Source organism: Toxotes jaculatrix, chromosome 5 (genome assembly GCF_017976425.1).
Source record: "Toxotes jaculatrix isolate fToxJac2 chromosome 5, fToxJac2.pri, whole genome shotgun sequence".
NCBI lineage: Eukaryota > Metazoa > Chordata > Actinopteri > Toxotidae > Toxotes > Toxotes jaculatrix.
This window is the reverse complement of record NC_054398.1, coordinates 19,386,752-19,403,390: the sequence shown is the minus strand read 5'-3', so window position 1 is coordinate 19,403,390 and position 16,639 is coordinate 19,386,752. Positions and strand designations below refer to the sequence as shown.

The 16,639-nt window shown below is 42.5% G+C and overlaps 1 protein-coding gene across 2 annotated transcripts; it reads right to left on the bottom strand.

Annotated features, from left to right (window-relative positions):
- Positions 1-34: 34 nt before the first annotated feature.
- Positions 35-7,281, bottom strand: LOC121182441 (methionine aminopeptidase 2-like). Of its 2 annotated transcripts, none has more exons than XM_041038939.1 (11): positions 7,107-7,281; positions 6,196-6,309; positions 5,899-5,961; positions 5,105-5,207; positions 4,623-4,784; positions 4,247-4,428; positions 3,910-4,004; positions 2,932-3,028; positions 2,737-2,840; positions 1,496-1,611; positions 35-1,272 (listed from the first exon to the last, which is right to left on the bottom strand). In XM_041038939.1, the coding sequence occupies exons 1-11, from the start codon at positions 7,279-7,281 to the stop codon at positions 1,020-1,022; spliced, it is 1,464 nt and encodes a 487-aa protein (XP_040894873.1). In that variant the 3' UTR covers positions 35-1,019. The 2 variants fall into 2 exon arrangements, with proteins under 2 accessions (XP_040894873.1, XP_040894874.1); XM_041038940.1 differs by having other exon boundaries at positions 6,196-6,324; positions 7,107-7,251.
- Between the last annotated feature and the right edge of the window lie 9,358 nt (positions 7,282-16,639).

Here is a 16,639-nt window from a genome sequence, read left to right as displayed (position 1 = left end):
GGCTATGAATAGTCTTATGTATCTTCCTGTAACATCTTTATTGGTAGAGGTGGCCCACTGATGTTTGACCCATGTTTTAGTACCGCCCTCCTTTGGTTAAAACAGAGAAATACATGTCTACATGGTTAAAAATTTCTACATCTTCATACACACTGAATTTCCACTTTATTAGGTACAACTAGATAAAACTAATGGGGCTTAATACAACAGTCCCACCTTCAGTTTTTCTCCCAACTGTTTTAGACAGACTGATTGAACTTTTTTTGGAGGATGTAGTCTGAGGTGTTGTTGAACTGTACTGCATTATACAGGGAGGTGTTTCTGTTATTTAGCCTGCCCTCACTGATAACAAACACCTGCCATTCAACAGCAGAACAAATTGTATCCTCCAAAATAATCAATCAACCTCTAAAACTAATATTCTAATCTTCATGAAGAACTGCTGGATTAGATTGCCCCAGTTTTTGCGAGGTGTACCTAGTAAGCTGACAACTGAGTGTATGCTGTTACTGTTACTGTAACTGAGTATGTTAAGCTGTTTGAGTTCTATAAATATGGACAGCATTCAGTGCAAGAGTTATAACAATTTAATTCTTATAAAAACCGCCTCAAATTAAAATATAGCAAAGAAATATAGAAATATAAATATTTCTATAAATGAATGAAGCACAGCATTTTAGGTGAAGTCTTCACCAAACCTTTTTTTGCATGGTTCTCTTGCATATATAATTTTTTTTTGCATATTTCTTAAAAGCAACACATCAAAATATAACTAAAATGACAATACTACATTTCTTAAAGATATACCCTCTACAGGCTTAAACTTTTGGGGAAAAAAAAAAATACTGTTAAGCTACCGCCATGACAAGTCTTTTGCTCTTGCTAATAATTACCTAAAGGTACTCAAGCGGGGGAAATTTATATCAGAGAAATATTGCATAATTGCTGTCAGTCTGAAGAGGTTTGTTGTCTCTGAGCTGTCATGCTCCTCCTGCCTCGCCTTGACTTATGGCACATGCTTAGTAGTCATCTCCTCGGCTCACTACCTCCTTGCAGGTGGGCCTGAGTAGGATGGTGTGCTCGTACTGGGCAGTGTAGCTGCCCTTGATGTCGCAGAGAGGTGGGTAGGGGTCTATGATGCCAAGGTCACACAGATTCTTCAACGCCATCAGGTACTTGCTTTCGCCCAGGCGGTCTAACCAGCGGCGGCAGAATGCCAAGGTGCCAAAGTTCTCATTGATCACATTCAGCAGATGTTTAGCCCTTGGAAGTCTGCAGCAGCCAAGTGACAACAAAGAGTCAAAAGACAAAATGAGACAAACAACAAACAAAGAGGTTGTATCTGTAGGTGTAAAATAACATGCAGATATACTGCCCTATTCACAGTCTCTTCTGTCAGAATGATGGAAGACTGAATGTGAGGAGCAGATTAACCGACAAATTTTCAGACTCGACATTTTGAACTTCAACACAAGGATGAGATGTAAGCAGTGACCTTATTGGCACGTGTCCGACATTGAAGTTTTTCATGTAGTGTGAGCACTCCATGTCATCGTGGACTGCGCCTCTTCCCGTACTGCCGAATGTCTCAATGGCATAAGCTTCACCTTCCTGAGAACCAGTGAAAAAAGACACAGAAACACTTTCTTTTGTTGCTAACATAAAATGTATAATTGCCTTGAAACTCTTTTATAGCTTTATAAAAATTCACCTATCTAATTGTATCTGCAGCATATACCTTTATGCAGGGTTGAATGGGTGTGATGTTACTGAAAAAGACAAAAACACTCCAGGGGGGAGGCACACAGAATAAATTTAACAAAAACCTCAAGTTGTCAGTAGTGTCCTTTCTGAAGCAGTGCCTCCTGTGACTTGATTGGCTGGGTTTCATTGGCGTTTTGTGTCTCTATCAGCGTGTGGCTGTTGTTAGAGTCCCCATGGTATTAGCTGATAACACTGCGACACCCTCTCTTACTGCACCGATAATCAGTCAAAGTGCTAGAAGCCCCGTGGCACGCCCAGCTGCCACTCCAGTCGTGCACTCTCTGATCACAAAGAGGGTAATGTCCCTGTTACACCAACACACTTCAGCTAAAAATACAACACGCAAAGCTGCCACATCAGCAACCCCCCCTCCTCACTCTCCTGGAACCATCAGGTAAAAAGCTTGACGCAGCAACTTGCCAATTAAAATGCTCAGTTCCATCCAAATACATTCATGTACTGCAGCTGTGCGGGTGTGAGGCAGGCATGGATCTCAGTGTCTGGGAAAATGTAAGAGTGCAAAGTGATGTTTCTCCTCGGCAAAGCACTGGCCTGTTAATGAAATCTGGGTGCCCACATTTCAGTGCTCTTGCAGTGAAATGAGGGGCTGGAGTTTTAACACGTGTTGCTACTCGATGCGGATGGTAATTCCATTAAAGGTGTAATTAAAGTGCTGACGAGGGTGACTAAGAAGCTGTTAGAGCAGTGAATTGGAACACTTCTCCACACCCCATCGTAACCCTAACCAGCCACATGTTCTTCCAATTACACTTAAGAATTAAAAAGGGTGTATTTATATGCAAGGTCAAGCAGCTAAGAAAGGTTTAATTTCAGACACAGTGAAAAAAACAAAAAAAAAAACAAACCAAAAACTGCAGTTCTGTTTTGTGCTCCAGAGTCTAGTCACAGCCACATGTACCTCTAACTGATTCAATTTGAATAGAGTTCATTAGTGTTCATTGGTGTACAAACCTCCATCCTTGTGGCCTCTCCACCTTTAACAATAGGGACTGTCTTCCCTGAGTGTATCCTGTACTGTCCAATAGAGTGGCCATTGAGGTTCCTGATTGGCTTCACTGCAAAGAAAACACCACACAGAGATTTAATAAACAGGAAGAAGCACTGAACCTGTGCATGAAGAAAAGGTGATAAATGGCCTCATATTACCTTGATATGTTTTCCCATCTATCTCCACTTCATAAGACTCCATGACCTCCTGAATAGTCTCACCGACGTCGCACAGGCGCACATCGATTCCTGCAAACTGGGATGGAGAGGTGTTTACGCTCACATCAGTAAACAACACTGCATTCCTCATGCACAGACAACCTACACAGTGAGAAATATTTGTCAGCCCCTTTTGTGACGTCTTATATAGAAACTCTTAGTTATGAAAGTACAAACCAGGAACTAACTGCTAATAAATGAATAACTTTGTATATTATATGAGGTTACTTGACAGGTAGATAATGTGTTAATGAACTAGTGTATGATATTTAGTTCCTTGTTATGTCTGAATCTGTTTGCTGACCACTTTTATGAATCAGTCCTGAGCTCTGAATCAGGTTATATTCAGTGTAAAACCAATATCTAATTATGTGTCATCATTATTCATCTATTTGAGTCGTCATATACTTTATAGTTACCATTTATATATGTAGCACCACTTACACTTCATGCTCCTTTTTGTAGATGCTCAAAATGTGTATTTGTATGTGTTTTAGTTTTTGAAGCAATTCATCTAGAGTATACTAGAGGATTCACTTAGATTAAAAACTTATAAAATATTATTTCTATGGTCTTCATGCTATGCCATCTTAATCATAACTCTCTCATTATGTATATATTAGTTACTAATTGTGTCCCCTCATATAAAGTTGTATGTCATGTTAGTAGGAATCCACTTTTTACTGGGAATCAACCATCAGAACCAGAAAGAACTAAATTCTTAAAAATCCTTTCAGTCATCATGGTATTATTTTAGAGGGTTTAATTATAATACATTGCAATATAGAGATGAATATTATTGTAAATGTGTTCTGAATACTTGTATGATGATTCACAAGATTCTCATTTCTACAGGATTTTGTGTATCTTAATGTGAAGTGTAGCCAGCATCATGCATGAGACAAAGAGATGCGTTACCCTGATGCCGGTGTTTGTTGCATCTCTCACAGCCTCCAGCAGCCGGTCATACTTTGGATTGAAAGTGACGGTGAAGGCACAGTCTATTATTCGACCTGAAAGACCGAACAGTTTGATTATTCATAACCGTTACTGTGAGAGCTGATCCTTTTGCAAAAAATGGTCAGCACGTATTCATCTAGAAAAAGTGGGAGTTAATTTACTTATGGGAACAGTTTATTCCAGGCAGTAAGAATTATAATGCAATCATCATTTTACCATGTCATAATAAATGCCAAGTGTGAAATAGCACAGTATTACTCCAAAAGCACTTAAAAAGTTATCAGTGAGCTCTTACCGTTGATGTGCGTTCCAAAGTCAATTTTGCAGACGTCGTCGTAGCGCAGGACGGTGGGGTCTCCTGCATTTGGGGTGTAGTGCGCAGCACAGTGGTTGATGGAGCAGCCGGTGGGGAAGGCCAGGCCAGCCCTTAGCCCATTTTCTTTGATGAGCTTCCTGGAGCAGTCCTCTAGCTTCTCACTGCCAGAAACAGAGAGCAGCACAAAAGGAAATGGGTGACAGGAACAATGAGACTGCTGTCAGGACAGATTAAGCAGCAAGCACAGTTTAAAACCACCAAGCATAATTTTAGGATGGCACAAAGTAGTGCTATAATCATATCAATATCAGTCCAGAATCAGGATGAGGGGCTCATATTTCAGTGCATGTCTCACCAGATGTCAATCATGGCCATCCCCGGTTTGATCCAGCTCATGACATATGAACGTACTTGTCGGTGTGCCTCGGCCGCCTGCCTGAAATCACTCCACATCTCCTCATTGGCCATTTCCAGCGCCCGCTTCTCCTCGCTGGTGGTCCGCCACGCTGCACTGCGCCTGGCGGGAGATAGACCGGCACACCGCAGAGAGAAGGCACTCGTTATTTTCTCATTATACAAATATTTATAGTGAGGATATGACACACTCTTGTGGAAACTCTGTACGGGGTGAAAGTAGCATTCATACATTCATTCATTTAACTGAGGATATGACAAAATTACTCCTGAACAGGAAATTAAACCACACAGTAAACATTTCACCCCATTATGTTGTCCACCATGAATAAGTGCAAAGCAGAGAGAGCTAAATAAATACTAGACATGGCACACAATGGACAAATACTGCTGTGTATGAGGGACGATGTGGAGGTCACACACCCGTCTTTTGATGGGGGATATTCACATTCCTCTCCCTTTGGAAAGTCTCCATTGGGATACAGCTCACAAATAGGGACTGAGGGAGGGTCAGTCTGTCCCTTTACTGTGCCCCAGATAGAGAAAAGGAGAAGCAGAGGAGCAGCAGGAGAGAGAAAAGAAAACAGGAGTTATCCTTCCTATGTTCATATCGCTGACATTTTAACTTAGCTAAAGAATAATTGTACAGTTCCTGACTTACAGATCTAACTGGGTGAGCCACCCTGGAGTAAAAGAAATCCACTGAATTGTATTATGAGAAAAATCTGTGGTAATATAAAAGCAACTGTATTATACAGTAGGTTCTAATGCATATGTGCAGCTCATTTTTTAGGATCACTTACTTCTACTTCACTCACTCCAGACTGTAACACTGGCTTTACTCACCTTTCACTGCATTTGTGCTGATGCTGTATGTGCTGTCATTAATTTTGTCCCATCTGCTCGACATGTAAGGTCCTGTTGCATTTTGTCCTGCACCGCCTGTGTCAGTCCTGCATCGTGTAGCTCTCATGACACTAATTAACCAAGTCAAACTGCTTTTGTGCACCTGTTGTATTTTCCTAATTTTTAAAATGAATTCGGACGCAGCTGATTCAGGTTGTGGATTTTCTTTTGCTGTGACCGAGTTCTTACAGAGCTATCTATTCATTTTAATTCTGAATTAAGAAAGTGTGAATTTAGTCTAACGAACCAAAGAGAAATCTGTTGTAGACGGCTTAGATGCAATTTTCTGCACAAAGCAAAAAAAGCCTTACATCCTTTCTTCTTTTTCTTCTTCTTCTTCTTTTTTCCAGCTGAGTTCTCTCCCTCATCCCCATCTGTTGAAAGCATCATTAGTTTCAATACAGTTTGTAAAGTGAGAAATATTGACAGGAGCTTGGGCACAATTCCCAGTGTGCTACTGAAAATAAAATATCTCATTGCAGATATGACCAGCTAAATTTCACAGTGCATTTCCAGAGACTTAAAGTTCAGCACAATCACCACTGCAGATGATGATAATGATGATAGTGATGATGATGATGGTGGTGGTGGCGGTGGTGAGGAGTTACCTTCTTCTCCATCTTCCTCCCTCTCTTTGTCCTCCAGTGTTTGCAGCTCCAACTGTTTTGTCATATCACCAACACCTCCGGCTTCTCCACCCCCCTCAGCCTCATTTGTCCCTGCTGCAAAGTCACACACTGTTATGCATGCATGTGCAGGTGAACACGCACGTGTGCACCAGCGGCATGCATGCACATGCATGGCATGCAAACAGAGTGACACACGTTCACACACACACACACACGCACAAAGAGTGAGAAAATTATCTGTGGTTCAGAGTCATTTCAGGAAAGTGCATCCACTACGATCTGAACTTGGCAGGGTCTGTGCATAAATTCTTTCTATACCTTGGGAGTCAATATCCCCCAAGGACATATGTGCCATGCAGCATTATGACATTTAGCCCTTCAAAGACAGTGCTGTGTGGACCACAGTTGACTTAGGGCAGGTTCAACCACTGAGGTTTTTTGTGATTTTATATTTCCACTTTCTGAGGCAGTAAGGCTGCTATTATCATCATGGTTTTTTGCGTAAGAGTGGTTGTCATCTTATTCCATTAAAACTGTGGATTCTTCTATTACATAATTTTTATGCAGCTTAGGGGGATTTATAGGATAGAACATATTTAATCTGGAATAAAATGAAATGTTATTCCGCCCATATCTTCACATGAATTTTTTTCCAGTTAGTTTTGCTGTTAAATTACGTTTTTCAGAGATTGTCCCGTTTCCAGATGAGCGCCCTCAGCTTCAGCTGCAGCCTCTCACAGTTGGGACAGCTGGACAGGAATACCCTCTGACAGGTTGAAAAGTCTCCTGTCCCGCATATTTGATGCTCTTGCTCTATATCGAGTGGCACTAGATGTGACAATTTTGCGCTGTTTTCTCCACGACTCAAACCACAAAGTGATGCCTCTTACCTGGTGCGGTGGTCTTGCTCCTCTTCTTCTTTCTTCTCTTTTTCTTTACTGATTCTGGGGCATCTGCATCTTCTCTTTCCTCGTTCAAGTCGTCCCCATTGAGAAGTTGAGGTTCCACTTCATGCTGTAGCTGTAGCTCCGCCATGATCAGCGACTGAGAGATGAAGTGACGCATAAGCTGCTGAGAGCCTCCAGTGGTCAAAGCAGAAAAGTGTGCTGGGAGCAGCTGAGCCAATAATGAGCTATTAGACAATCTCTGTGCAACAACTTGACCCGAATAGAGGGAAGACGATCCTCCTCTATTCCGAGGAGCAAATGCTGTCATTTATCATCAGATTTTTTTTTCTGTAGGGAAAATCGCATTTAGGGACAAAAGGTACTATAGAGCAACACAATCCCTGTGCATTATGCGGAGGCTGAATCGCTTGTTCATGTGACCATCATGTCCTGATGCATGACCTGGAAGAACTGCACTGTATGCTGGAATCATCATTTTCTGTGAACATCCAGTCGCCGAGTTTCGGGTTACCTGGCTGTGCGCACCTGTGTGACTGCAGCTCCTCAATAAAGACTTGTGTGCCACTTCTCCTGAGTGTCCACATTGCCAAACGCCCGATACCTTATCTGTTACTGTGAGCGATGTTTTGTTGTTTGTTGTATTGTCACAGATAGATAGCCTTTCAATGTGATGCCCGCAGTCGATCATTAATGGCGCGTAACGCGAGTATTTGAACACGGGCGTAGAACAGTGTATCCAAGCAACAAGCCCAGCACACTGAGTGGATAGAGAGGTTCATTTGCAGTAGTGAAAGGTGGATTTCAAAGCACTTCAGCGGTGTTGTCTTGGTATAATTTTGTTGCGTGGAAGCATATACTGCGTTTTTCCGAGAGTAGTAGAAAATCTGAACCAAATCCCTGTGGATTTTTTGGGGGGGGATAATGACTTCTTCTGGTGCGCTGACAGAACTCAGAACTGGCCCTTTGTATTTCTTTGACCAGGTGGGCTATTGATTCATTTTGCTGACTGTAGTTTAAAATAGACTGCAGGACTTTAACCATTTCATTTACCTCTCTGCAGCCAACAAGACGAAACCGAGTTAAAGGGACACGAAGCAACATTTTGTTTTTTAACGCGGCACATGAAGGGGCGCAGGTGGATGACACAATAAAAAGGTAATTTGTATCTTGCTGCTAGAACCGTGTTTAGTTTGTTTCTGATACGTGTGTCTAATCATTTTTCACATTTTCGCACATAGTAATCGCGAGAATGGCAACAAAGAAAGTGATGAGCTCGCCGAGAGGCTGTCAGGTGAAACATGTGAGGATAGTAAACCTGATACCTCATCTGCTGTCGGTGCTGCACCGAACACAAAGGACCACGAACCGGTGGACGCGTACAAGCGAGCAGCCCCTCAGTTGCTATATGAATTGGCCCTCCTACTTTCACAACATAAGTGGACTGAGGAAGGGTATATTCCTCGCGGGATTGAAAATATTCTGAATTACTCGTGGCAGGATCTGACTGCAGGGGCGCTGCACATGGAAAGTCCGGAACAGATCCACAAACGACAAAGGTCCAAAGGTTCCTTGAAGTTAAGCGAAACTCCCCGCCAGGTATCCGCCAATGGCAGGAGGGAGTCAGGGGAGAGGGACTCGTGTGGTGTGGGAAACGCCGGTCCCTCTGAGAGAAAACCACGAGTACGCTCAAATCCACGTGTGAAAAAGCGCAAACAAAACTCCAATGAAGGTAAATGAAGCCCTGTAAAAAAAAAAAAAAAAAAAACACCAGACGAAAAGTTACAACCATATAACAATAAATCTTAAATCAGAATTTGGAGGCTACTGAGTCAAAAGTGGGAGCAACTATCTTCAATCTGACCGACCTGTCTCACAATTTTGAGTTAGACCACATACAGGGTATGGAGGCTTTAAGTAATGATCTTTTTTTTTTGGTCCAGAAAGAGCTAAATACAAAGACAAAGCAATTCTGCTACAAAAGGATAAACACCAACCAAACCTGGCAACCCTTATTACCAATCTACAAATGATTAATAAATTCTTTTTAAATCATTAATTAATCCCTTAGTTCCAACATGAAGGTATACTTTAATATAAAATGCCAGTGTTGTATGGGTACACACCCACAATGCTCCTCTAAACGTCAGAGTTAATGCAGGTAAGGGATAATAACAATGACAGAGACAGGAGTGATCTTCTAACACTGAATTTGGAGACATCTTTGGTTGCAAGCTTGTGGAAGTGAGAGGATTTGTTTACCAGATCAGACAATGTAGCTGATAGGTGGGCACAGATGAACTGCTGCGTGTTAATCAGTTACAGGGCTATTGAGTTACATTATTAAGTTCCCTGGTGTCAATGGTGGCAACTTACACCAATCAGCTACAACACTAAAACTAGTTACCAGTTTAAGTGTTGTGTCTGATTGGTGTATGTTTGACCAGTGTTGTCCGTACAGATTTAACAAAATGGTGAATTTAAGCCCTCGGGTGATGTAAACTCCACATTCTTACTTCCCAACAGCTCACAACTCCTCAACCATCAGTTTCTCTATCTCATCCAGCAGCAGCAAAGATCCAGGTATGACACAGAGCTGCATCATTGTGTTAAAGACGGCTGATGTGATTCTGGTTGATTGTGTTACTGCTGAGCCTCTGCTGCCTCAGCTGGATGTGACTTGTGTCCAGGTTGGATCATTCAGCCAAAGCAGACCTCCTATGATGAGCCTCAGCGGATCAGTTTGTGCCAGTGGGTGGTGGAACGACTGCAGGTGGCAAGAAATCATGAGTGCGTTGTTAACCTGCGCAGCTGAATTTATAACAAGAGTGTGTCAATGAGGGGTTACAGTCCAAAATGTCATATTTGGGAATCTTTGATTGGTCAGTGCACCACCCTCTGCAGGACTGAAATATGTCAACAACTACTGCATAAATTGGCACAAAAGTCTGCAGATATTCATTATTCCCGGACAATGAATCTTGATGACTTTGGTGGTCCCCTGATGCAGTTCCTATTGCACCACCATGAGGTTGACATTTGAGGTTTTGATTGATATGCCTGAACAACTACTGTGCTGAATGCCATGAAATCTGGTACACACATTGTCCCCACTTAGAATGAATTGTAATAATGCATTCAGCACCCTAATTGGTTCAAATTTTACTTAGCACAGTACTTTCTGACGAAATTCCCACAAGACATTCCAATCGGCCTCAGCTATACCTTGTGTTTAGAGCCAATTAGAAAATGCAAGCATGCTAACATAGCACTTTCGTAAAGTATAGTTTCATCTTTTCATAGAAAACTTCAAACAGTTGGACAGAAGCTGAACATGCCACTCATACTCCGTCACTATGGAGAAGCAAAGGCAAAACTGAAGGACAGGAGAGCCAGGAGAAAGGCCCAGCCTGCCACTTTAGTGAATGGGATACCCCAGATACCAGAAGTGAAGCAGCAGGATCCAGTACAACAGAAACTACACTACAGGGTCAACGACGGCTCCTCATTTATATAGTATCCTTGTCTCACCATGTTTATTCATATCTATTTTAATTCTAGGGGTTTTCCAAGAAGCAAGTACAGCGTAGGGCATGCGGCAAATGTGTCACTGAAGCTGACTTTTTGACCCTTGACCCTGCTCTCTCAGCTACCCGTCTGGTTTTATGGCAGTATGCCAGAGTCACTCAGGTCTGCCCTGTGGAGGCTTCTACACCAACGTGTTCAGTGACAGTGAGTGCCCCATTATCCTGGCGACTATCACAGCATTTGGGCATGGGGCTGTTACACACCCTCTTAGGTATGTGTGAGAATGTCTGAATAAATTAAAGGTGCACTACACTGATTTTACACATGATGAGCACTTACTACTCAGCCCGTGTAAACACCTGTATAATATCTTCTGTGGGTTTGGAGGACACCTTCCATAGTTTGAAAAAAAAAAAAAAAAAAACCCTGATTTTTGCATGATTATGGGAAATTTAGGATCCTGTCTTCTTTGGAGCTTGACCCATAGCAGGGACAAAAAGTCAATATCTCTGCCTCTGCTGCTTTGATCTTGAGGATTTATACAAAAAAAATCTGTCTCTTGTGAGTCACCAACTTAACAGAAAGGCAATGAGCTCCTGTGTGCCACTGAACTGATTTTAAAATACAGCTGTTAGCTAATAAAGCACTGATTAATTTAGGCCAAAATATATTCCTGGCCTGCTGCTTCATTATGAACTATTCAGACCTCTCAGATCCTCTGGGACATATCTGCCAGTCTAAACAGAAGCAGTGTCCAGTTTTGATGCCTCACAGATCTGGAACAAACCCTCAGAAAACACTCAGTTCTTTTAAACCAGGGCTCAACACTTTTCTGTTTGCCACTGAATTTCGTGGAGTTCAACTTGGACTATTTGTTCATGTCCTGCACTGCAAAAATGCTGAATGCCTTTAAACAGTCTATAAATGTCTCATCATTTAAGTGAGATAGCTTTGATAAGGCTTAAAAAGCAGTTCTTGCTCATATTTCCCCCCAGCTCCTCTATTACAGCAGTGTGGGACCAGCATGGTGGATTCTTAAGTGACCACTATGGGAACAAAACTAAGGAGTGGAGCTGGCAGACTGATCGTGTACTGAAGGAGAAGATTGTCATACAGGTGAAAATGCAGCCACAGTGACAGGATAGTGACCTTTCAGAAAGCTACAACTGTTTCTACCAATGTCATTCTTGTAATGACTGGGAGGCTGGCTCGAGGCTAGCAGGCCAGAGGCTAGCAGACAGAGAGGCTCTCTGTCTGCTAGCCTCTGGCCTGCTAGCCTCCAGTCGGCCTGGTAGCCACCTGGGAGGCTAGCTAGCCACCTGGGAGGCTAGCAGGCCGACTGGAGGCTAGCAGACAGAGAGGCTGGCTGGAACTTTATAGAGTCTGCAAAACTTTGGAGCCATTTAGGTTAGTGACTCCAGTGACCTGTGCAGACACACCAGGTGAACAGATAAAAAAAAACCCCCAGAAAAAACACACCAGAAACACAAACTCAAGGCAAAAACTCAAAAGTCCTTACTGTGGGGGCATGTCCAAAGGGGAACACGAGGGTCAACTCAAACCAGGGGGCAAACACAGCCAGGATCTCAGGAACACACATATCCATAGGGACAAGCACAGGGATGATAACTGCAGGTAGAAACACAGCAGGGACAGACTTGAGCTGGAACACAGACTCTGACATCAGAACAAGGACTTCCATACACTGGTTAAATTGGAAACAGGTGATTCACATTAGGGCGGGGCAAACAATCAATAATGGTGGGAAACAAGACAAAGACAGGAAGTGAAGTAGGAACAGACACATAAGAGCCAGGACTTCAAAATAAAACAGGAAATGCAGTGTTCCCCTTTGGACTTGCCCCCACAGTAAGGACTTTTGAGTTTTTGCCTTGAGTTTGTGTTTCTGGTGTGTTTTTTCTGGGTTATTTTTTTTTATCCGTTCACCTGCTGTGTCTGCATTTGGGTCCTTTCCTCGTGTTCTTGGCTACAGCCATCACAGTAGTATGAACTGATCAACTATGAACCCAGCAGACATAAGAGGTTTCAAAGAGGAGCTAACTGACGTCTTGCACAGAATTGATGGACTCATTAAGTACTGCCTACAGGCCTCAAACTACAGGGAGATATAGCTAGCTCAGCTACTGCTCCAGGAACTTGTTTTTGTAAAACCCTGCCTATTAGAGAGGAATCCTGAACTGGTTAGTTCTGTGAATTCACTCACACTCTCATGCTCCTGTACTAAGAGACATTTGTGTTGAATGGGCTCAAGTAGTCTATTGCAGGGAGAGGTCTCTATGAAGCCCTGGTCACTGGAGTCACTAACCTAAATTGCTCCAAAGTTTTGCAGACTCTATAAAGTACCAGCAGAACAAAACTCAAGAGACCAAAACAAGAGTAACAAGTTGCTTCAAAAAAAAAACAAGAAGAAGAAGAAAAAGAACTACTAAACAAAGCCCAGGAAATCAAAACAAGAATTCTGAAAAGTCAGAGTCCAAAACAGAGAACAAACAGCCACCTTAGAGGCTGATGTGAATTTCCCTTGGGGATGAATAAAGTATCTATCTATCTATCTATCTATCTGATTGTAACAGTCATATGTACACTAATAAAAGTCTATGTCCACTTTCCTTGTATTATAAACAAATGAGGGCAACTGTTTTTATATGAACAAAATTTCTCATGTACATTTAGGGGAAACACAGCAGGGGTTGTTGTGTATGATGCATGACCTACTGAGGAATGAACACTAAATGTCTCTGACAAGACCAAGAGATTCACATTTCATCATCACTGCTGGGCTGGCTAGTTTTAGAACAGGGGTACTTCATGCAGAGATGTGTGAATTTGCCACAACACATGACAATTTTATATTTTTAAGACCGTGTCAGTTTTATAGTTAACCATAAATGTGTCTTTCTGTCTCCTACAGTTGTCAGATCTGATCTCCATGAGGCTACTCAGTGGTACTTCAGCTATCCTCAGCTTCAGGTGCAACAACGAAAGTGTTCAGCTTTCTATCTCTGCCCTGCCTAACATTAACCAATCACAGGAAATGGTGAGATTTTGATTATCTATTGGACAATAGATTTGCAATTTTTAAAAAGCCCGAGTGATAATATCCACTCTGCACTGACGGCTGTGCTTACAGACTGAGGGAAAGTTTACCTCTGATGCTGCTCAAGGCCTCCTGCTGGCGAGGAAGACAAAAACCCCTGCTGTGGTCGTGGAGAGCAAGAGGAACCTGACGCTGACACCTGTAAAACACTTTTTTATGACAGTATGATGTTTTAGTGTCATTGCTGATCTCATGTCAAAGTTAGGTTAAGGTAAGGGCAAACACAAATCAATGGGGAAAGAGACTTAAACACAACACTGCAATTAGAGATTGTGATTATAATGAGTTTTAACTGTGTAGATCATAGAAATGTAGATAATTCTTTAAATAATCATGAGTTTGGATTTGTCCTATTGTTTGAGCTCAGAGTATATTCTTCGCCACAAAAATATCCTGCTGAGCCTCTACAGGTTCTGCAGATGCCTTCGCTGAGTCACTTTGTGTAGAACACCTTGCTAAGTGCCTTATGTTGCTCTATGTCATATATTCTACCATGCGAATAATGATGTATGGCAGGTGTCTGTGTGCTCCCGTGAGGTCCTCCAGATGGTCAGAGAGGTGGAGGGGCTGGAGGAGCCGTCAGCACGGTGGAGAAGACCAGGGCTTGTTGGCAGGGAGCTGAAAAAGCTTCAGCAGAGAGTACGGAACACCCTGGATGACTGGCTGGATTATTATCGTGCAGCCATTGGTACCTACCTGCTCAGAGTTTGTCAACATAGCCTTTCTAGCTTTTCAGACGTGTAAAATGTGCTCACTCTTCCCAGCTGGGATCAAACTGCCACCAGCGGATGGGGATGATTTATAAAAGTATGTAGAGCAATTAAAAGTAACAAAGAGCCAATCTGACCTGGTAAGGTTGTTTAGAGTAGTTCAATGAAGCAAAAAGTTACAGTATCACCTCATCTTGCAAACTCAACATTATTGAATAGTTCCATCAGGATCTTGTTCACGGTCAGTCGTGTCACTCGGTGTCTGTGTGCATTTCTGAGTGACCTCTTCCTCTCCTTCAGGTATCAAGTGTCCTGACATGGAGCGGATGCCAGATGCCCCACTGAGGACCAGGCTGAGGAGAGAGGTACAGTCAGCTGCTCTGCCCTCTCTGAACCCACCTGAGTGGGCAGATGCAAAACCAGTCCAGCCAGAGGAGTGCAGGAACGAGCCACAGGAGCTGAACAGACACCTGCCAACACCAGCAGAAAGACCTCCTGACTCCTCCGTCAGGCTGCCAAGGTGCACACTTCACACCAGGACACGCGACCAAAATCTCGTGGCCTACTCCACTGATTTAATATGTCAAAGCAGACTTAGTAATCATGAGAAGTACCACAGAGTTTATGAAAACAGATGTATAATGTCTTTTATTAGCCTGGAGGAGTTTTTAGCAAGTCTGAGAAAATTATCCATTCATTTTAATTGTGTCTAAACAATCTGTAAGGGGTGAAAAGCTTAGTTAACAACAGTGTATTTACCAACTGTTTCTGACAAATTTACTTACAAATTTACTCACCTGTATAATTGATTAATGTTAAAGGGCCTAAATAACAAGCAATTACATTAAATTAGCTTATTTTATTTATGTAGAACCAAGATAAATGTGTGGTTATGCTGGGTGGAAGTCTATCATCTAATCTATCTATTTTTATCCTTTAACAGAAACCAGTGATTGATTTTGTAATAGTGATGGAGACACACTGTTTATTGATCAGTTTCAAGTGTTTGAACACTGCTAGACTTTGAACAGATGTATGCTGCATTATGCTGGCCCTAAATGGGCCATTTCACTTATTTTAACCTGGTTGTTGTCAGGACACCTAAAAAGCAAACAAAGGAGGAGCCACGTATCACACAGATAGGACCCCTTCAAATCCACGGCAACATCAAACTAGAGTAAGAGCCATTTGTGTCATTGACACTCACTGAAATGCTGTTATTGTGGAAAATGATATTTACTGCACCTTTTAAGAGGCTTGTTCATAATGACAATTTCACTATCACTGTGACCCTGCCAGGTCAGTGATTATTCCAAAGAGTCCAGAGTCGCAGCCTGCTGCTGCCAGCCGCTGTCCAGCCCTGCCGTCATTCACTCCCTCCACCCCCCTCACAGTGTGCCCTGTGCTGCTGAGAGCTGCCCTGCTGGGGGAGGGGGGACGGAGGCGGTGCTGCTGCAGTGTTACACTGATGCCAGTGGTAACGGACCTGGAGTACGATACCTTTTTGATGGGCCAGCCTCCACACAGTCAACAGATCCTGGTGGTGTGTGTGACTGTGCCGCACCAACCCATCAACAACGCAGACGCAGTACCTGACCAGGACGCGCTGGAGCAGCTTTACAGGAGGAGGAACAAGCACAGAACCATGCCATGTACTCAGGTGTGAAAGCTGTCTTACATACAGGAGGCAGACAGAAGAACAAACAGTGCAATAAGCAACAAATTTAGTTATTTTGTTCATCTATTACGTGAGATATACATACAGTATGTACATTCAGGCAAGCATCATTACAGTCTCTGATGAACTGTGTGTCCATGCCTTATTTGTTGCATTAATGTTGGGTAAATAGCATTCAGTTTAATCAGAGGCAAAGTCCACTAAAGAGAACTGAACTTTTCTTGATACTAACATTTTTCAAGGACAACACAGAATTGCAAAGAACAAAGGGTCAGTGAAAGACATCCTATGGTCAACAGATCATTGTACTATATATTTATGGAAACTCAGGAACAGGTTATTTATTTATTTATTTATTTATTTATATTCCAGTGCCAGATGGATTCATTTCGCCTGGTGAAGTATGAGATGTCAACAGGGAAGCACAGCGGTGGATTTGAGAACATCTTGCTGCAGCAGCGACACAATGCTGCTCCTGGGATGG

Bases quoted from the DNA above. Each gene is read 5' to 3' on its own strand.
- LOC121182441 (XM_041038939.1), bottom strand. From the start codon at position 7,281: ATGCGTCACTTCATCTCTCAGTCGCTGATCATGGCGGAGCTACAGCTA. The intron at 4,005-4,246 runs GTAAGAGCTCAC...TCGGTCTTTCAG, and splicing joins CTTTGGAACGCACATCAACG to GTCGAATAATAGACTGTGCC. The intron at 2,841-2,931 runs GTAATATGAGGC...TTTTCTTTGCAG, and splicing joins AGATGGGAAAACATATCAAG to TGAAGCCAATCAGGAACCTC.